The sequence below is a fragment of the Ranitomeya variabilis genome, chromosome 5, assembly GCF_051348905.1.
Source record: "Ranitomeya variabilis isolate aRanVar5 chromosome 5, aRanVar5.hap1, whole genome shotgun sequence".
Classification (NCBI taxonomy): domain Eukaryota; kingdom Metazoa; phylum Chordata; class Amphibia; order Anura; family Dendrobatidae; genus Ranitomeya; species Ranitomeya variabilis.
The window spans coordinates 299,213,906-299,236,399 of NC_135236.1; the positions used below are offsets into that span (position 1 = coordinate 299,213,906).

The following is a 22,494-nucleotide window of genomic DNA, read 5'->3' on the forward strand; positions in this document are numbered from 1 at the left end:
TAACAAATTGCAAGCTTTCGAGACTACACAGGTCTCTTCATCAGGCATAGACTAATACAAATTCTGAAGAATCACATTTAGGCTACTTTCACACTAGCGTTAACTGCAATCCGTCACAATGCGTCGTTTTGGTGAAAAAACGCATCCTGCAAGTGTTTGCAGGATGCGTTTTTTCCCCATAGACTAACATTAGACGACGCATTACGACGGATTGCCACACGTCGCACCCGTCGTGCGATGGATGCGTCATGCAGTGGCGGACCGTCGGGAGCAAAAAACGTTGCTTGTAACGTTTTTTGCTTCGTCGTAAACGTCTCCGCCCCCACCTCCCCGCACCTCACAATGGGGCAGCGGATGCGCTGGAAAAATGCATCCGCTGCCCCCGTTGTGCGGCGGAGACGCTAGCGTCGGGAACTTCGGCCCGACGCACAGCGACGGGCCGAGCCCGACGCTAGTGTGAAAGTAGCCTAATGCACAACATAGCACAGAAAAACAACAAAAAAAAAACCATGGCTAAGACAGGTGGCATGAAGCAGAATTACCATGAGTGATAAACAGTTATGTCTATAAATGTTGCTGGATACTAGTAATGGGGATCTGATAACACCATTCCTGTACAAGAATTGTAGATTAACTCACTTAACCCCTTCACCCCGAAGCCTGTTTTCAACTTCCTGACCAGGCCATTTTTTTCAATTCTGACCACTGTCACTTTATGAGGTCATAACTCTGAAACGCTTCAACGGATCCTAGTGATTCTGAGATTCCTTTCTTGTGACATATTGTACTTTATGATAGTGGTAAAATTTCTTCGATATTACTTATGGTTATCCGTGAAAAAAATGGAAATTTGGCGAAATTAAACTTTTAATTTTTATGCCCTTAAATCAGAGAGATATGTCACAAAAATTAGTTCATAAATAACATTTCCCACATGTGTACTATACATCAGCACAATTTTAGAACCAAAATATTTTTTGGTCAGGAAGTTATAAGGATTAAAAGTTGACCTGCGATTTTTCATTTTTTCAATAAAATTCAGGAAACCATTTTTTTTTTTAAGGGACCACCTCACACTTGAAATCACTTTGAGGGGTCTATATAACAGGAAATACACAAAAGTGACACCATTCCTAAAACTGCACCCCTCAAGGTACTCAAAACCACATTCAAGAAGTTTATTAACCCTTCGGGTGCTTCACAGGAGCTGAAGCAATGTGGAAGCAAAAAATGAACATTTAACTTTTTAGTCACAAAAATGATAATTTGGCAACAATTTGTTTATTTTCACAAGGGTAAAAGGAGAAAATGATCCACTAAAGTTGGTGAGCAATTTCTCCTGAATACCCCGATACCCCATATGTGGGGGAAAACCACTGTTTGGGCACACAGCAGGGCTCGGAAGAGAAGGAGCACCTTTTAAGACTTTTTGAACGCAAAATTGGCTGGAATTGAGAGTGGACGCCATGTTGCGTCTGATGAGACCCTGATGTGCCTAAACATTGGAAAACCCCCACAAGTGACCCCATTTTGGAAACTAGACCCTTTAACGAACTTATGTAGCTGTGTGGTGTGCACTTTGAACCTCCAGGTGCTTCACAGAAGTTTATAACGTAGAGCCGTGGGGGGGGGGGAATCACATTTTTCAAACAAAAATGATCTTTTAGCCTTCATTTTTTTTATTTTCACAAAGGTAACGAGAGAAAATAAACCACTAAAGTTGTTGCACATTTTCTCCTGAATACGCTTATACAACATATGTGGGGGAAAACCATTGTTTGTGCACACGGCAGGGCTCAGAATGGAAGGAGTGACGTTTTGCATTGCAGATTTTGATGGAATGGTCTGCGGACATGTTGCGTTTGCAGAGCCCCTGATGTGCCTTAACAGTGGAAATCCTCAACAATTGACCCCATTTTGGAAACTACATTGTTCAATAATACATCTTTATTTAGCTTTCAAAAACGCATACAAAAACACACAAAAACGCAGAAAAACCGCGCAAAAACGAATAAAAAAAATGCATTGAAACCGCACCAAAAACTGCATAAGGCTATGTGCACACGTTGCAGATTTGCCTGCGGATTTTTCTGCACTAAGGGTATGTGCACACGTAGAATGGTCCACTGCGGATTTTTTCGCAGCGGATTTGATAAATCCGCAGGGCAAAAACACGGCGTTTTTCTTGCGGATTTACCGCGGTTTGTGTGTGGATTCCACTGCGGTTTTACACCTGCGGTTTTCTATTATGGAGCAGGTGTAAAACCGCTGCGTTTCCACGCGGTTTTTTCCGCAGCATGTGCACTGCGGATTGCGTTTCCCATAGGTTTACATTGTACTGTAAACGCATGGGAAACTGCTGCGGACCCGCAGCTGAGGAAACGCTGCAAATCTGCAGCGTGTCAGCATAGCCTAAATACGCAGCTCTTGGCAGAAAACGCAGATGCGTTTTTTGCGCGGTTTTTGAAAGCTAAATAAAGACACATTATTGAACAAAAAAAAAAAGGATTTGTGATGTAATGTCTTGTCCAGCCTCCTCTTTTACATTTGTCCAACCCACACTCCATTCCAGACAGACAGAATGAGAGATAGATGTAGACAGATATATGGATAGCTAGGCTACTTTCACACATCAGGTTTTTGCCGTCAGCCATAATCTGGCAAGTTTTGAAAAAAAAAACGGATCCGTTTTTTTTCGCCGGATCCGTTTTTTTTCTCAGAGTTGTATTGGCGCCGGATTGCGCCTGATGGCCTCACGTTTCATCCGTTTTTTGCCGGATCCGTCAAAAGACTTTCTGGCGGATGGAGAAAACGTACACAGGAAAGTTTTTTCTGTCCGGAAAAAAACAGCGTGGGCTCCCGCGCAATTTTCTGCGCCAGAGGGGAAAAGCCAACGGCCGGGGGCCAATATTTGTAGCCTGGGAAGGGTGTAATACCCATGGCCCCTCCCAGGCTATGAATATCAGCACGCAGCTGTCTGCGTAGCCTTTACTGGCTATTAAAATAGGGGGACCCCCCCCCCCCAAAAAAAAAAAAAAAAATGACGTGGGGTCCCCGTATATTCTATAGCCAGAAATGATACGCAGACTGCTGCGGGCTGATATTCATAGCCTAGAGAGGGGCCATGGATATCCATGAGATGCGCCAATTCCGGCACTTAGCCCCTCTTCCCACTCCCGAGTAGCGGTGGGATATGGGGTAATAAGGGGTCAATGTCACCTTGCTAATGTAATGTCAATAAGACGCCTATCCATTATTAATCCTAGAGTAGTGAAAGGGTTAAACAAACAAAAAAAAGACAGAAAAAAGTATTTTAATATTCTTACTTTAACCATACTCGATCATCTGCAAAAAATTTAAAAATAATAAACCGTATACTCCCTGTCCAACGCAGTCCAATTAATGAGTTTCCCACGACGATCTCCCCTATAGGACAGTGACATCGGGTGATGTCACCGCTCTATATACCTCCAGTGACATACTGACAGGAGACAATGGCTCCTGCAGTGCATCACTGAAGAGGTTACCTGAGTTCATTGGTCTCACTTATGGCATTGCTGCGTGGGAACTTTCTCACACAGCAGTGCAACAAGTGAGACTAGGGACTATTTTTTACAGTGGCGGAGGAATACAGTGCGGAAGGATACCTTCCGTCATTGTATTCCTGGAGCCCCTGAAGAGCGGTCGCATCAGCTGATGCTCTCCACGGGAGATAATCGTGGGACACTCGTTTTAATTGGATTTCTGCGGATCAGGGAGTATTTTGCTTATTATTTTAATATTTTTTAACAGGTGACAATGGCTTCGGGGATCAAGGTGACAAGTGATGGTGAGCACGCATGTCGCACGCACGTAAAACGTCGCACGCACGTCGCATGCAGGCTGCAGGCAGTATGCATGTTGTACGTAGTATGCAGTATGTATGTATGTATGTATGTAATATGTTTGTTTTTTTATACATTCAACACATTAGCCGGATGATGGGACTACTGCTGTCCCATCATTGGCTAATGTGTCACTCGCTGTCACTGTAGCAGGCATAACCCGATGGGACTTGTAGTCCCATCGGACGATGCTTGCACACAGACACACACACACACACCAATGACCCCACCGCACAGCCCCGCAGACCCCCCTGCCCCGCCCGCACTTTCCAGCACTGCCAGGAGATCCCAGCGCCGGCCACAGTCCCACCGAGCAGACCCCCCGCAGCACGTAGATCTCGGCACCGGCCTCAGATTCCAGCACAGCCAGCAGAGCACAGAACAGCCCCGCCCCAAGCACAGCCCCGCAGTCTGAACCCAGCACCGCCTACAGCCCAGTCACTCTTGATGAGTGACCGCTGTCTGTGGAGGCTGGGTCACGCCTGCTGCTGAAGTCACGTCAATTTCCAGAGTCTGGAAATTGACGTGATGTCGGCGGAAATTAGCGGCGGCTGCAGCCTGGGGGTCACGTGACCCCGACTCAGCCGCCGGCATAGCGCAGCTCACAGGCAAAAACTGCAACATAAGGTATTTGCAAAATTCATTAGGGGCCCCGGGGAGATACATTGGGGGGTTAATTGAAAGTAGTGGACAACCCCTTTAATGCAAAGGCCAGGTTTCTCAGGGCAGGCTTCACAATGGTAAGTTGTGTCCTTTCGGATTCCCCTCTTGGAGCATACTCTGCACAGTTTTTGTGATTGGCCTGTCCTCACTGCTTGGGGAACGTGTCCTGGGAAATGTTGACTTGGGACAATACAGGCACTATCAGATTCAGAAGTCCTGGGACCCTCACCTCCCTGAGTGCCAAACATTAGGGCCTTGATGACTTCCTCCTGAAACTGAAGGAAGGTCCCTGGTATTGCCTGCAGATCGGGACAGCACAAAAGCATTGTACAGTGCCATCTGTACAATGTGCATGGCCAATTTTTTGCACCATACTTTGGCATTTCGCATGGCACTGTATGGTTGGAGGACCTGATCTGAAGATCCACACCCCCCATGTAATCCAAGATACAATCTGGCTTTCGGACTTGTGCTGTGGTCCCACGAACAGTGACAAGGGTGCTGTTGTCACGGTATATGGTGGTCAGGATAAAGACATCCCATTTGTTCTTATACTTGACCACCAGCATGTTGTCGCTGCATTGGGCTCTGCTTTCCCCTTTTCTCAGCATTTGCCCAATTAGCGGCTTAGGGAGGCCTAGCTGATTTTTTCGTACGGTGCCACATGCAGCTGTACCTCTGGCAGAGAGGGCCTTGAAGAGTGGGACGCTGGTGTAAAATTTATGATGGAGGAGGTGGAGGTGGAGGAGGAGGAGGAAGAATAGAGGCATGTGGGATCTTCCTCACTGGCTGTATCCGTGTCAGACGCAAGGATGGCATAAGCCTCCTCTGGTGAATAGCGCCTTGTTGACGAATGGGCCATTTTTATGTTTTTCCCAAACCCCGGGGACGTGTATGTAAGTGGTGCTTTTACACGTGTAATGTGTGGGGCTTGTGTATAGGGTACTCTTTATTATAACAAAACAGAGAAAGAAAAAAAAAAAAAAAGAGTAGAGAGGTAAAATGTAGAAGAAAAAATGCAAAGAAAAATCAGATTTTGAAGAACAAAAAAAAAAAACAGAAGTTCACTACACTAATGCCCTCCCTATAAATTTATCCGACGCAAATTCTTTTTTACAAAATAAAAACAGACGTCACCAACAATGTGACTTACGCTCCCCTAATGCACTTTTTATGCAAGAAAAAAAAAAAAAAAAAGCTACCTCCCTGCCTATAAAAGTACTCTGTACTTTTTTTTTCTAAAACAAGATCGGTCGTCACTAACGTAGTTCCCGCAAAGCAGTACTAGTACGGCACATGTCAGGAAGGGGTTAAACACTGCCATGACTTTTTCTCATTAATCGTGTGATTGCTCGCGTGTTAGTGTTCTCACATACCGCTGCTCTTGCTGGGATACAGCGCCATTCTGCTCCACTTCTAAGTGATGTCTCCACTCTTCAAACTAGCCGGGCCTCCAAATGTGTGAGCCAGGAGACTATTAGTCATACTATGGAGCCAACTCAAGGTCGCGCAGACCGCAGTGTGACCCAGAGAGTCTGCAGAACAGTAATGTCACTGAGAAGAGGAGCAGAATGGCGCTGGATCTCAGAGAAGGCAGCGGTGAGTAGATTAATACACTCACTACACACCACACATACACACCTTCAAAGTAATACAAAAATATTCACGGGAGTGCTTTAAGCTTGGGTAGCGAAGAAGCACCCCCAAAAAATAACCAGAGTGAAGTGTTTTAACCCCTTCACCCCCAAGGGTGGTTTGCACGTTAATGACCGGGCCAATTTTTACAATTCTGACCACTGTCCCTTTATGAGGCTATAACTCTGGAACGCTTTGACGGATCTTGGCGATTCTGACATTGTTTTCTCGTGACTAGTGTTGAGCATTCCGATACCGCAAGTATCGGGTATCGGCCGATACTTGCGGGTATCGGAATTCCGATACCGAGATCCGATACTTTTGTGGTATCGGGTATCGGTATCGAAACAACATTAATGTAAAAATGTGTAAAAGAGAGAATTAAAATAAAAAATATATGCTATACTCACCTCTCCGACGCAGCCTGCACCTTACCGAGGGAAGCGGCAGCGTTCTTTGTTTAAAATTCGCGCTTTTCTTTCCTTTACGTGAAGTCCCGGCTTGTGATTGGTTGCGTCGCAGTCACATGGGCGACGCAACCAATCACAGCAAGCCGTGACGTAATTTCAGGCCCTTAAGGATTTTAAAATTACGTCCCGGCTTTGTGATTGGTTGCGTCGCAGTCACATGGGCGACGCAACCAATCACAAGCCGTGACGTCACGGGAGGCTGGACATGCGCGCATTTTAAAATGCGCGCTTGTCCAGCCTCCCGTGACGTCCCGGCTTGTGATTGGTTGCGTCGCGGTCAACCAATCACAAGCCGGGAGGCTGGACACGCGCGCATTTTAAAAATTTTAAAATGCGCGCGTGTCCAGCCTCCCGGCTTGTGATTGGTTGACCGCGACGCAACCAATCACAAGCCGGGACGTCACGGGAGGCTGGACAAGCGCGCATTTTAAAATGCGCGCGTGTCCAGCCTCCCGGCTTGTGATTGGTTGACCGCGATGCAACCAATCACAAGCCGGGACGTCACGGGAGGCTGGACAAGCGCGCATTTTAAAATGCGCGCGTGTCCAGCCTCCCGTGACGTCACGGCTTGTGATTGGTTGCGTCGCCCATGTGACTGCGACGCAACCAATCACAAAGCCGGGACGTAATTTTAAAATCCTTAAGGGCCTGAAATTACGTCACGGCTTGCTGTGATTGGTTGCGTCGCCCATGTGACTGCGACGCAACCAATCACAAAGCCGGGACGTAATTTTAAAATCCTTAAGGACCTGAAATTACGTCACGGCTTGCTGTGATTGGTTGCGTCGCCCATGTGACTGCGACGCAACCAATCACAAAGCCGGGACTTCACGTAAGGAAAGAAAAGCGCGAATTTTAAGCAAACAACGCTGCCGGTTCCCTCGGAGAGGTGAGTATAGCAATATTTTTTATTTTAATTCTTTCTTTTACACATTAATATGGTTCCCAGGGCCTGAAGGAGAGTTTCCTCTCCTTCAGACCCTGGGAACCATCAGGAATACCGTCCGATACTTGAGTCCCATTGACTTGTATTGGTATCGGGTATCGGTATCGGATTGGATCCGATACTTTGCCGGTATCGGCCGATACTTTCCGATACCGATACTTTCAAGTATCGGACGGTATCGCTCAACACTACTCGTGACATATTGTACTTCATGTTAGTGGTAAAATTTATTCGACATAACTTGCGTTTATTTGTGAAAAAAATGGAAATTTGGCGAAAATTTTGAAAATTTTGCAATTTTCCAACTTTGAATTTTTATGCCCTTAAATCACAGACATATGTCACGCAAAATACTTAATAAGTAACATTTCCCACATGTCTACTTTACATCAGTACAATTTTGGAACCAAAATTTTTTTTTGTGACGGAGTTATAAGGGTTAAAAGTTGACCAGCAATTTCTCATTTTTACAACACCATTTTTTTTTAGGGACCACATCTCATTTGAAGTAATTTTGAGGGGTCTATATGATAGAAAATAACCAAGTGTGACACCATTCTAAAAACTGCACCCCTCAAGGTGCTCAAAACCACATTCAAGAAGTTTATTAACCCTTCAGGTGTTTCACAGGAATTTTTGGAATGTTTAAATAAAAATGAACATTTAACTTTTTTTCACACAAAATTTATTTCAGCTCCAATTTGTTTTATTTTACCAAGGGTAACAGGAGAAAATGGACCCCCAAAGTTGTTGTACAATTTGTCCTGAGTACGCTGATACCCCATATGTGGGGGTAAACCATTGTTTGGGCGCATGGCAGAGCTTGGAAGGGAAGGAGCGCCATTTGACTTTTCAATGCAAAATTGACTGGAATTGAGATGGGACGCCATGTTGCGTTTGGAGAGCCCCTGATGTGCCTAAACATTGAAACTCCCTACAAGTGACACCATTTTGGAAAGTAGACCCCCTAAGGAACTTATCTAGATGTGTTTTGAGAGCTTTGAACCCCCAAGTGTTTCACTACAGATTATAACGCAGAGCCGTGAAAATAATTTTTTTTTTTTCTCAAAAATGATTTTTTAGCCCCCAGCTTTGTATTTTTACAAGGGTAACAGAATAAATTGGACCCCAAAATTTGTTTTCCAATTTGTCCTGAGTACGCTGATACCCCATATGTGGGGGGGAACCACTGTTTGGGTGCATGACAGAGCTCGGAAGGGAAGGAGCGCCATTTGGAATGCAGCCTTAAATGGATTGGTCTGCAGGCGTCACGTTGCATTTGCAGAGCCCCTGATGTACCCAAACAGTACAAACCCCCCACAAGTGACCCCATATTGGAAACTAGACCTCCCAAGGAACTTATCTAGATGTGTTGTGAGAACTTTGAACCCCCAAGTGTTTCACTACAGTTTATAACGCAGAGCCGTGAAAATAAAACATCTTTTTTTTCCCACAAAAATGATTTTTAGCCCCCCAAATTTTTATTTTCCTAAGGATAACAAGAGAACTTGGACCCCAGAAGTTGTTGTTCAATTTGTCCCGAGTACGCTGATAACACATATGTTGGGGTAAACCCCTTTTTGGGCGCACGGGAGAGCTCGGAAGGGAAGGAGCACTGTTTTACTTTTTCAACGCAGAATTGGCTGGAATTGAGATTGGACGCCATGTCGCGCTTGGAGAGCCCCTGATGTGCCTGGACAGTGGAAACTCCCCAATTCTACCTGAAACCCTAACCCAAACACACCCCTAACCCTAATCCCAACGGTAACCCTAACCACACCCCTAGCCCTGACACACCCATAATTCTAATCCCAACCCTAATCCAAACGTAAATGTAATCCAAACCCTAACCCTAACTTTAGCCCCAACCCTAGCCCTAACCCTAACCCTACACGTGACTGAAATACGTGGCACTGAAATACGTGGCACTTAAATACGTGGCACTTAAATACGTGGCACTTAAATACGTGGCACTTAAATACGTGGCACTTAAATACGTGGCACTTAAATACGTGGCACTTAAATACGTGGCACTTAAATACGTGGCACTTAAATACGTGGCACTTAAATACGTGGCACTTAAATACGTGGCACTTAAATACGTGGCACTTAAATACGTGGCACTTAAATACGTGGCACTTAAATACGTGGCACTTAAATACGTGGCACTTAAATACGTGGCACTTAAATACGTGGCACTTAAATACGTGGCACTTAAATACGTGGCACTTAAATACGTGGCACTTAAATACGTGGCACTGAAATACGTGGCACTGAAATATGTGATACGTGGCACTTAAATACGTGGCACTGAAACACGTGGCACTGAAATACGTGATACGTGGCACTAATACGTGGCACTGAAATACGTGGCACTTAAATACGTGGCACTTAAATACGTGGCACTTAAATACGTGGCACTTAAATACGTGGCACTTAAATACGTGGCACTTAAATACGTGGCACTTAAATACGTGGCACTTAAATACGTGGCACTTAAATACGTGGCACTTAAATACGTGGCACTTAAATACGTGGCACTTAAATACGTGGCACTTAAATACGTGGCACTTAAATACGTGGCACTTAAATACGTGGCACTTAAATACGTGGCACTGAAACACGTGGCACTGAAACACGTGGCACTGAAACACGTGGCACTGAAACACGTGGCACTGAAACACGTGGCACTGAAACACGTGGCACTTAAATACGTGGCACTTAAATACGTGGCACTGAAATTTGTGATACGTGGCACTGAAACACGTGGCACTTAAATACGTGGCACTGAAATACGTGGCACTGAAATACGTGGCACTGAAATACGTGGCACTGAAATACGTGGCACTGAAATACGTGGCACTGAAATACGTGGCACTGAAATACGTGGCACTGAAATACGTGGCACTGAAATACGTGGCACTGAAATACGTGGCACTGAAATACGTGGCACTGAAATACGTGGCACTGAAATATGTGATACGTGGCACTTAAATACGTGGCACTTAAATACGTGGCACTTAAATACGTGGCACTTAAATACGTGGCACTTAAATACGTGGCACTTAAATACGTGGCACTTAAATACGTGGCACTGAAATACGTGGCACTGAAATACGTGGCACTGAAATACGTGATACGTGGCACTGAAACACGTGGCACTGAAATACGTGATACGTGGCACTGAAACACGTGGCACTGAAATACGTGATACGTGGCACTGAAACACGTGGCACTTAAATACGTGGCACTTAAATACGTGGCACTTAAATACGTGGCACTTAAATACGTGGCACTTAAATACGTGGCACTTAAATATGTGATACGTGGCACTGAAACACGTGGCACTGAAACACGTGGCACTGAAACACGTGGCACTTAAATACGTGGCACTTAAATACGTGGCACTTAAATACGTGGCACTTAAATACGTGGCACTGAAATACGTGGCACTGAAATACGTGGCACTGAAATACGTGGCACTGAAATACGTGGCACTGAAATACGTGGCACTGAAATACGTGGCACTGAAATACGTGGCACTGAAATACGTGGCACTGAAATACGTGGCACTGAAATACGTGGCACTGAAATACGTGATACGTGGCACTGAAACACGTGGCACTGAAACACGTGGCACTGAAACACGTGGCACTGAAACACGTGGCACTGAAACACGTGGCACTGAAACACGTGGCACTTAAACACGTGGCACTTAAACACGTGGCACTTAAACACGTGGCACTTAAACACGTGGCACTTAAACACGTGGCACTTAAACACGTGGCACTTAAACACGTGGCACTGAAATATGTGATACGTGGCACTTAAATACGTGGCACTGAAACACGTGGCACTGAAATACGTGATACGTGGCACTGAAATACGTGGCACTGAAATACGTGGCACTGAAATACGTGGCACTGAAATACGTGGCACTGAAATACGTGGCACTGAAATACGTGGCACTGAAATACGTGGCACTATGACTGTCAGAAAATGTTCATTAAACGGTTAGGGGTGAGGTTAGGGGTAGAGTTAGGGTTAGGATCCCTTTATCACCTTGATGGTGGTGGGTGGCTTTTCAGTGTGTTTTCTGTTTTTTTTCGATAAAAATGCATGCGTTTTTAACGCAAACGCATGTGCTTAAAAACACGAAAATACTGCAGGTTGTATTTCTGAAAATGAACGCATGCAGAAAAAAACCGCATGCGTTTGAAAACGCGACCAAACGCGTACAAAAAAACCGCATGCGTTTTCAATGTTAAATATAGGGAAAAAACGCATGCGTTTTTTTGTGCAAAAAACGCTGCAGACAAAAACGCAAGTGTGAAACCAGCGACGCTTTTTATAGCAAAAAAGTTTTTGCGTCTCCACATTTTGAGACCTATAATTTTTCCACATATTGCTCCACAGAGTCATGTGAGGTCTTGTTTTTTGCGGGACGAGTTGACGTTTTTATTGGTAACATTTTCGGACACGTGACCGTTTTTGATCGCTTTTTATTCCGATTTTTGTGAGGCAGAATGACCAAAAACCAGCTATTCATAAATTTCTTTTGGGAGAGGCGTTTATACCGTTCCGCGTTTGGTAAAATTGATAAAGCAGTTTTATTCTTTGGGTCAGTACGATTACAGCGATATCTCATTTATATCATTTTTTTATGTTTTGGCGCTTTTATACGATAAAAACTATTTTATAGAAAAAATAATTATTTTGGTATCGCTTTATTCTCAGGACTATAACTTTTTTATTTTTTTGCTGATGATGCTGTATGGCGGCTTGTTTTTTGCGGGACAAGATGACGTTTTCAGCGGTACCATGGATATTTATATCAGTCTTTTTGATCGCGTGTTATTCCACTTTTTGTTCGGCGGTATGGTAATAAAGCGTTGTTTTTTGCCTCGTTTTTTTTTTTTTTTTTTCTTACGGTGTTTACTGAAGGGGTTAACTAGTGGGGCAGTTTTATAGGTTGGGTCGTTACGGACGCGGCGATACTAAATATGTGTACTTTTATTGTTTCGTTTTTTTTATTTAGATAAAGAAATGTATTTATGGGAATAATATATATATTTTTTTTATTATTTATTTAGGAATTTTTTTCTTTTTTTTTTTTTACACATGTGGAAAAATTTTTTTTAAACTTTTTTACTTTGTCCCAGGGGGGGGGACATCACAGATCATTGATCTGGCAGTGTGCACAGCACTCTGCCAGATCTGCGATCTGCTGTGCAGGGCTGCAGGCTTACCAGTGTCTGCTCTGAGCAGGCACTCGGAAAGCCACCTCCTTCCCTGCAGGACCCGGATGCCGCGGCCATCTTGGATCCGGGACCTGCAGCCAGGAAGGAGGTAGGAGACCCTCGCAGCAACGCGATCACATCGCGTTGCTCCGGGCGTCTCAGGGAAGCCCGCAGGGAGCCCCCTCCCTGCGCGATGCTTCCCTATACCGCCGGTACACTGCGATCATGTTTGATCGCGGTGTGCCGGGGGTTAATGTGCCGGGGGCGGTCCATGACCGCTCCTGGCACATAGTGCCGGATGTCAGCTGCGATAGGCAGCTGACACCCGGCCGCGATCGGCCGCGCTCCCCCCGTGAGCGCGGCCGATCGCGTATGACGTACTATCCCGTCGGTGGTCATACGGGCCCACCGCACCTCGACGGGATAGTACGTCTGATGTCAGGAAGGGGTTAAAGAAACAGACTAATTGATGCGTGTTGCCCCATTAATTCTACGCAGTTTGACAGAGCCACTAAATGACACGCTCTGGAGTTTAGGGCTTGTTCACATGAGGGTATAACATGGCCAAGTGCTATGTGATAAAACAATGCGCAGCATTTGGACCAGTGTTATTTTATGTGGCAGCTAATACTAGAGTATTTTCTCATGTTCATTCGGCATCTGAGAACTTACTATGAGTGCATGTGAAACATTAGACTGCACTTGGATGTCATCCCAGTGCAGTCCGACATACAACAGGCAATGGAGGCAACAGACATTACTTACATGGGCATATATAATGATGCATCTTAATGTTGGCACACCATTAGTACCACTGTCATAGTTTGACCCCAAACATTTAATAAGTTAATGGCTCACTCACAAGAGTGTATAACACAGCCGGGTGCTATGCAATAATACATCATATAGCACTTGGCCCAGTGTTATTCTACGTGGCAGCTCAGGTCTGCAATTATTTTCTCATGTTAATTCGGCATAAGGAAACAGTGGCAGCATATTACGATTGCATCCGAGAATCGGATCACACTCACTCATACAAGTCTATCGGTGCAAGTGAAACAGCAGACTGCAATCAGGTGTCATTAGCATATCACATCCGATGCCCTCAAATTGGATGCTATACGTCTTGTTCGCCATTTGCAAATCCTGTGCTGCAGTAAATGGAAACATTTTCTACACTGAAAGGCAGAAAATCTGTTTGGTAACTCATATCTGGTAACTTACCTGTACATGATAAGGATAGGGTTATAAATCTCTGGTCGTAAACTAGAAAATGTCCATTCACCGACTACAAGCACAGATTGAAAACAGTTTACAGAAATACTGCTATCAGATGTCAATATTGATTATACAGAGCTAAAATTAATTATGTATATCAGATTGGTGGCGGTCCTGCTGCTGGCAAACAACTGACTGAAGTGGCTGCAGCACTTCAGCACAGTACTATCAGGCAAGGCTCTAATTTTCTAGAGGCTATGCCTGATACTGCAGCCCAGTTAAAGGGAACCTGACAGCGGGAATGTACACAGTGATCTACAGCGTTAGGTGGGCGCCGTTATACTGTTTAAAATGATACCTAGAGCCTTGCCTCATAATACTGTGCTGAAGTGCTGCAGCCACTTCTATCAGCTGTTAGCAGCAGGACCTCCACCAATCTGATATACATAATTCATTTTAATGGGGGATAGAAAAGCTCCATTAACACGTACGCCCCACAGAAAATCCCTATTTTGCATCCTAACATACTCATTGTAAAATAAGATGATTGCTTGCAGTTTGAGAGCAGATTTCTAACCTTGCAAACCCCTGTGGCAGCTCTCCAAGACCATAAAGTGGATACAGATAAGGGCTTTTGCCATATCGTGCCAGAGATTCGCTGTAGAGCTTAATCCTGTTGACGGCCTCCAGACAGGGCTGTTGCAGATATCTAAAAGGGGAAAAATTGAAAAATAATTTTGATCATTGGGAATGTCTCCATGTAAAGCAAAGTCATCATATAGTTTGTCAATAAGTACTAGTCTGTGTAATAAGCATGGTTTAGGTCATCTGAACTCTCTTCCTCTGGGGTCTCAATAGCCAGGAGCACGGTAATGCCAGGGCCTCAACAGCAGCCCAAACAAATATTAGGTATTGACCGAAATGTCTTAATTTTCTGAAATTTCTTCATTCAATAAATAAGTTGTTGAATACATCTATATGAGCGACAAATATTTCTATATCGCAAACAAAAATTGCTTTATTTTATGTCTGCAGGACCAAGGATACAATTAAAAATAAAACAAGAACTAAAAAACAGGATTTTTGGTTGCTTACCGTAAAATCTGTTTCTTGGAGCCTCCATTGGGGGACACAGGAACCATGGGTGTATGCTGCTGCCACTAGGAGGCTGACACTATGCAAATAAAAAGTTAGCTCCTCCTCTGCAGTGTACACCCCACCGACTGGCATTATACTCTTCAGTTAGTGAGAAAGCAGTAGGAGATAATGAACAAGGTTGAAAAACCATAACCACAAACTTGAGAACTGTAAACATGAAAACAGTCATAGAACATAAAACAGAAACTGAGAAACATTGGGAGGGAGCCGTGTCCCCCAATGGAGGCTCCAAGAAACAGATTTTACGGTAAGCAACCAAAAATCCTGTTTTCTTTATCGTCTCTCATTGGGGGACACAGGAACCATGGGACGTCCCAAAGCAGTCCCAAGGGCGGGAAAAACAGACTTCCATCAGGTCAGAGGACTCACCACTGCCGCCTGCAAGATCCTTCTGCCTAGGCTGGCGTCCGCCGAAGCGTAGGTATGGACCTTGTAAAATTTGGCGAACGTGTGGATGGAAGACCAGGTTGCCGCTTTGCAAAGCTGTAGGGCGGAAGCCCTGTGGTGCACCGCCCAGGAGGCGTCGACTGCCCGGGTAGGAGTGAGCCTTGATCCCAGGAGGAGGAGGCACTCTGTTCTTGACCCGGTAAGCCTCTAGAATAGCCGTTCTGATCCAGCGAGCAATAGTCGTCTTAGAAGCCGGCTGGCCTCTGCGCGAACCATCAGGAATGACGAAAAAAGAATCCGTCTTCCGGAAAGTGGACGTTCTATCCAGATAGATCTTCACTGCCCTGACAAGGTCCAGCTTGTTCAACGATCGCTCCAGAGGATGAGTCGGAGCTGGACAAAAAGAAGGTAGAACGATGTCCTCGTTGAGGTGGAAGGTGGAAACCACCTTAGGAAGAAAAGAAGGCGGAGGCCTGAGGACCACGTTGTCCTGGTGGATGACCAAGAACGGACGACGGCAAGACAGGGCCGCCAGCTCAGAAACGCGGCGGATAGAAGTGATTGCCACAAGAAAAGCCACCTTCCAAGATTGAGCCTCTCAGGGAGGTTCCCCTGTCAGTTCTAAGGGGGAAACCCTCAGAACGTCCAGTACCAGGTTTAAATCCCATGAATCCACAGGGGCCCTGTACGGAGGGACCGCGTGGGCTACTCCTTGAAGGAAGGTCTTAACCTGTGGTCGGGAAGATAAAGTCTTCTGAAAAAGGATGGAAAGCGCAGAAACCTGGCCCTTTGGGGAACTAAGAGCAAGGCCCAAATCCAGTCCTGCCTGAAGGAAAGCCAAGATGGAAGGCAGGGAAAAGGACATAGATGAAACGCGGTTGGACTCGCACCAACGGAAGTAAGCCTTCCAGGTACGATAGTAGATCCTGGAAGACCAAGGCTTCCGAGCCTGAATCATGGTGTGAATCACCCAGGCCGAAAGGCCGGACTCTTAGAACTGCGGTCTCAACAGCCACGCCGTTAAACTGAGCGACCGAGAATTCGGGTGGCAGATCAGGCCCTGAGACCGCAGTTCGGGCCTGTCTGGAAGGCGCCAGGGAGCGTCCACGAGAAGATTGACGAGCTCCGCGAACCAAGCTCTCCTGGGCCAATCCGGAGCGATTAGAATGACCAGCACCCCTTCCGCTTTGATCTTCTTCAACAGTTTGGGAAGTAATAGAAGGGGTGGGAACAGGTAGGGCAGCACGAACTGTGACCAAGGAATGGCCAGAGCGTCGACGCCCACTGTGAGAGGATCGCAAGACCTGGAGACGAACTGCGGAACCTTCCTGTTCATTCGCGACGCCGTGAGGTCCACGTCCGGAGTCCCCCATCGAAGACAAATCTGATGGAAGACCTCCGGATGTAAGGACCATTCTTCTGCCGCGAGACCCTCGCGGCTGAGGAAGTCGGCGGCCCAATTGTCCACGCCAGGGATATGCACCGCGGATATCACCGGAACTGTTGCCTCTGCCCAGAGGAGGATCTTTGATACCTCGGCCAAGGAGCTCAGAGTTCCCCCCTGATGGTTGACATATGCCACCGCCGTGGCATTGTCCGTCTGGATTCGGATAGGAAGGCCCCTGAGAATCCTTTCCCAGTGACGAAGGGACAGAAAAATGGCCCGGATCTCGAGGACATTGATCGGCAACGTTGACTCTTGCACCGACCAGAGGCCCTGTACAGTCAGGTGGCGAAACACTGTACCCCAGCCGAGCAGGCTGGCATCCGTCGTCACCACTTGCCAGTGAACTGGAAGGAAGGACCTGCCCTGGGAGACGAAAGGTGACGTGAGCTACCAGTTGAGAGACCATTTGACCCGGGGAGAGAGTCAGATCGGGCGGTCCAGGGAGAAGACAGACCTGTTCCACTGAGACAGGATGGCTTGCTGAAGAGGTCGGGAGTGAAACTGGGCGAAGGGAACCGCTTCCAATGTTGCTACCATCCTCCCCAAAACCTTCATGGCCGATCGGAAGGAGGGAGACCGAGAGCCCTGGAGCACAAGTATGTCCCGACGAAGAATGGATCTCGTCTTCGGGGAGAAAGACCTTGGTCCGACGAGTGTCGAAGAGCATGCCCAGAAAGATGATGTGCTGAGAAGGAATAAGACAGGACTTCTTCCGGTTGACCAGCCACCCGAAACGGGCTAGAGTGTCGAGAACGATGAACAGGCTTTCGTGGGCCTGAGAAAAGGACGGAGCCTTGATGAGGATGTCGTCGAGGTATGGAAACAGAATCAGGCCTCTGACCCTCAAGATGGCCACCAGCGCCGCCATGATCTTCGTGAAAACTCTCAGGGCGGTTGCAAGACCGAACGGCAGGGCGACGAACTGAAAAGGTTCCTGAAGCACTGCAAAAACGCAGGTATCGGTGATGTCCTGGAAATATTGGAACATGGAGGTAGGCATCCTGAATATCTATGGAACACAGAAATTCGTGAGCCTCCATGGAAGCAATTACCGAACGAAGGGATTCCATCCTGAAGTGCTTGAGACGGACTCTCCTGTTCAGCAATTTGAGATCCAGAATGGGACGCACTCTGCCGTCTTTTTTCGGTACCACAAAAAGGTTTGAGTAGAAACCTGTGAACCGTTCTTTTTCTGGGACGGGAACGATTACCCCGGCTTTGAGGGGAGACGCGATGGCTGCGAAGAAACCCGGAACTAGAGCGGGGTCTCTTGGAGGTTGGGATTCGAAGAAACGATCCCAGGGTCGTGAAAGGAACTCTATCTTGTATCCCGAGGATACAACTTCCCTGACCCAAGCGTCCTCTACCGAGGAGATCCAGATGTCCCTGAAGAAGAGGAGACGGCCGCCCAGCCTGGGAGGTGGGCTGGCTACTAGCAGAGAGTCATGCCGAGGTGGTTCTTCCAGTCCTGGACCTGGAGGATCTACCCTGGGAGTAGCGAGGACGCCAGGAAGGAGTGGGCCTAAAGGATACCGTCTTCTTCTCTTGATGGGTCTGTGGCCTCTGTTGCTGCTGGGAGAAAGAATTAGATGCCGCGAAGCGCCGAGGAGACCAAAATTGACGTCTAGGAGGAGGGCGTCAAGGCTTGGCCTGGGGAAGAAGGGAACTCGTGCCCCCTGTAACGTCCTTAATGATTTGGTCCAGCTGAGAACCAAAAAGACGAGACCCCTGAAAAGGCAGGCTGGTAAGGAACTTTTTAGAAGACAAGTCCGCCTGCCAAGCCTTAAGCCAAACGGTCCGGCGGATGGCAACCGCGTTGCTGGACGCCTGAGCCGGACAACACGCGGCGTCCAGGGAGGCGGAGACCAGATCTTCACCTGCGTGAGAAATCTGGTTGGCAAGTTCCGCTAGCTGTCCGGATGGAACCCCGTCTAGAATGCCCTGGCGGAGCTGTTTAGCCCATTTGGATATGGATTTTGAAACCCAAAGTGGAAGCAAAGGCCGGGCAAAGACTAGCTGAGGCCACTTCAAAGGCTGATTTCGCGAAAGATTCTATAACTCTATCGTTAGAAGCCTTCAGAGATGCTCCGCCGGACAGTGGGAGGACTGTGTTGGTGGACAGTCTGGAAACTGGAGGGTCCACCGAAGGGGAGGCAGTCCAATTAGCGGTGAGCTCCGGAGAGAAGGGATATAAGACGCCAAGTCGCTTTCCTCTCTGAAAGCGTCTGGTCGGGTTCTCTCTTTCTCTGGTCATAAGCTCCTGGAATTCCGGGTGAGAAGCGAAAAACTTGGAAGGTGGTTTAGCCCGTCTAAACGAAACCACCTGATCTGCAGGTTCCATAGAAGACTCCTTGATGCCGCAGGATAGATTTATCACTCCAATGAGATTCTGAACCATATCCCTCATGGTAGCGATTTGGTTCGAATCCAGCTCCGAAACATCCTCCGAAGGCGCATCAGAGAAAGCCTCGCCTGACTCAGGGGAGGAGGATCGGGAGGACGCCGACCGCAGAGGAGGACCGAGTGGCGAGATGGAACGAGAAGAGGACTCAGACCGTCGTTCCTGTCTGGACTTTTTGCGGCTAGCCATGGAGGATTCGGACAGAGCTTCTTGCGACCCGATGGCTACAGCGGGGGTCTGCAGGGGTAACAGATCCAGCAAGGACACAAAATTTGAGACACCTGAGTTAGGTCGGCCACCGATTGTGACAGAGAGGAAGCCCAGCCTGGGATGGGGGTGTCACTCTCGGGCGGATCGGCCGGGGGATCCTGGGCGGCGGGAACAATCGGGTTGCTGCAGGCCTGACAGAGCGGAGAGGACTGACCTGGAGGAAGTTTGCTGTTACAGGACGAACATGCAAAGTACTTGACAAAGGTAGAAGAGGAAGAAGTAGGAGGACGAGAGCGGCCCCCTTTAGGGTTAGACATTTTGAGAGGTCCCTGAAGAAAATGCCTACGGGTTAGGGGACAGTGTGGGCAGAGGGGAGTGTCAGTCTACAGTGCAGCTACTCACAGACCCGGTCCTGGGAGATGACCTGCTTGCGGTGGGACTCTGATGAAAAGATGGAACTCCTGCCCTGAGGTGCTGTAGTCTGCGCAGAACGTGTGCTGTGCCCACAGAAGAGTGCGGTGGCGAAAGTGCGGGGCGCGCTGCGTGAGTTCCTGCTCCTGAGAAGCGGTGAGGATAGACAGACGTTGTCCCTGAAGGAACGGGGCGGAGTCAGACACAGAGGCGCCGGTGGGCAGGACAGTATGTCGGGCGGGAAAAAGCCCGCCCGCTGAAAGCGGAAGTGGGGGAGCGCGAAAGCGGAAGTAGGCCCCGGCCGAAGCCGGGGCCTAAATTAGGAGCGAGGAAGGGGCCGCGGCGCCAGAATAGTGCGCCGGAATAGTGCGCCGCAAGATACACAGGCAGCGCAGCAGCCTACCAGGCCGTGCCGCTGAAGAGCGCCGCAAAGAAAAAACCCCTGCGGCGCACGGCTCCGAGAAGCGGTGCGCCAGCCTGTCAGGGCTGCAGCGCTGGTGTGCCCCATGAAGAAACGCGGCGCCGGGGCAGTGCGCCGTGGGGAGAAGCGCATGGCAGTCTGTGATGACTGAATCACAGCGCTGGACGGTGGAGAAGGTAGAACCGCGGCGCCGGAAGGAAACGGCGCAGCAGCCAGTAGGTGCCCCGCGTCCGATAGAAGGCAGGCTTTGGGAGAGGATCCGCAGCCAGAAGAAACGCGCCTGTGCGCAATAAATCTGTAAACCCGGGTCGTGCTGCGACAATCTGTGCACGCGACGACCAGGTATCTGGGTGCCCCTAGTAGGACCCCCCCCTTGAAATATCTGGGATGGGAAATACTTACCTCAAACCTCCCACACCGATACTAACCTTAAAAGGGAATGAGACGTCCAGGGAGCTGATGGACGTCCTAGTCTCCGCAACAGACAGGCTCTGGTGGGCGAGTGGGTGGGGGACGGAGCCAGGACCGGACTTCTAAGCCCGCTTGTGTGCTAGGCTCTTGGTCATGGAAAGGGATCTATGAGGATACGGGGTGGCAGTACACACCGTACTCATAGTCCATAATGTGGGACTACAGGTGTGACCGTCCACCCTGTATCCCTTCCGGAAACCTGAAAGAAAAACGACGCACATTGAGGTAGATAAGGGTCTAATGAAAGACCCGTGTCCACCTCCTACTGACACTAAGCTAAACTGAAGAGTATAATGCCAGTCGGTGGGGTGTACACTGCAGAGGAGGAGCTAACTTTTTATTTGCATAGTGTCAGCCTCCTAGTGGCAGCAGCATACACCCATGGTTCCTGTGTCCCCCAATGAGAGGCGATAAAGAAAAAGCCACTTGTGTTCCTAAACCAAAAAGTAATGCAGCCAATGAAAGGACCTCCACCCACTGGTTCTACCTAGGATACAAGACGCATGGCGAGGTCTAATAAGCCAGCATCCGCATGGAAGTGAAGACACAGCCAGCTCCAGACTGTGTGCCATCTATGCTTTAGGAGATTATCTTACATGAGAGTCATGATAAACTGTCAGAGCCCACCAATCTATAAAACAAATTTTAAAAAAGTCCCGAATCTTAACACAATCTCCTCTTCAGGATTTGTCAATATACCAGATCCAAAAGTGTGATCCTCCATATTCATGAGCTCTGTATAACCCCACCCCCACCACAGTGACAGCTTTCTGCCTATGCACAGTGTACACAAATTTGCAAAGCGGTGATGAGGGTGAGGTTATACAGAAATCAGCATTTAGAGAACTGGTAGTTCTGCAGCAGAGAAAACCGGTATTTTGTAAAAAAAATAAAAATAAATATAAATAATACAAGTAAGAATCAGGGTCTGTCCATTTTATTCTGCTCTCAATGGTACAAAAACCTGGTGACAGATTCCCTTTAAAGAAGCACTCCTCCCATCAAAGTTTTCAGCCTCTTAATATATTGCAATCATATATAGCACGGTGTCCTTACAATTGCTCATTTTGCCCTTTAACCCAGCTAATTATTTTTTCCATTAGGTCTATGACATCACGTGATTACAAAAGGACTTGGTGAATCCTTCTAAGTTCTACATAGCAACAGGTCGTCAATTTTCCCTATATGAATCAAAAGTCACTGGCAGGGATATGGGTGTTTGAAAAGGGCAGAGCAGCCACGTCAGGAGTTGGAGGGGAATGATTTATGCGGGGAGAAGAAACGTCCTGTTTGTACATAGAGCAGAGAAAAGAAGAACTAAGCTGGGTAGAAAGGTAACAAGAGCAATTGTAAGCACACAGTGCTATATTATGTGATGACTGTGGTTTGAGGATACAAACTTTGATGGGAACGCTTCTTTAACCCAGAGCCTGCTTTCACCTTTATGACTGGGCCAAATTTTACATTTCTGACCAGTGTCACTTTGTGATACCTCCGGATCCCACCGATTGACACTTTTCGAGACACATTGT

At 47.4% G+C, this 22,494-nt stretch overlaps 1 protein-coding gene and 1 long non-coding RNA gene across 4 annotated transcripts in view; one reads left to right on the forward strand and one right to left on the reverse strand.

Annotated features, from left to right (window-relative positions):
- Positions 1–22,494, reverse strand: part of GDI2 (GDP dissociation inhibitor 2) — a 91,243-nt gene that overhangs the window by 28,256 nt on the left and 40,493 nt on the right. The window contains exon 6 of the mRNA XM_077264471.1: positions 14,634–14,765. Within this exon, the coding sequence (XP_077120586.1) occupies positions 14,634–14,765 (132 nt within the window). The remainder of the gene's footprint in view (positions 1–14,633; positions 14,766–22,494) is intronic.
- LOC143775852 (uncharacterized) overlaps positions 22,114–22,494 on the forward strand; it is a 33,437-nt gene continuing 33,056 nt past the window's right edge. For all 3 annotated transcript variants that reach the window (XR_013215719.1, XR_013215718.1, XR_013215717.1), the window contains exon 1: positions 22,114–22,296. This is a non-coding gene — a long non-coding RNA (uncharacterized LOC143775852). The remainder of the gene's footprint in view (positions 22,297–22,494) is intronic.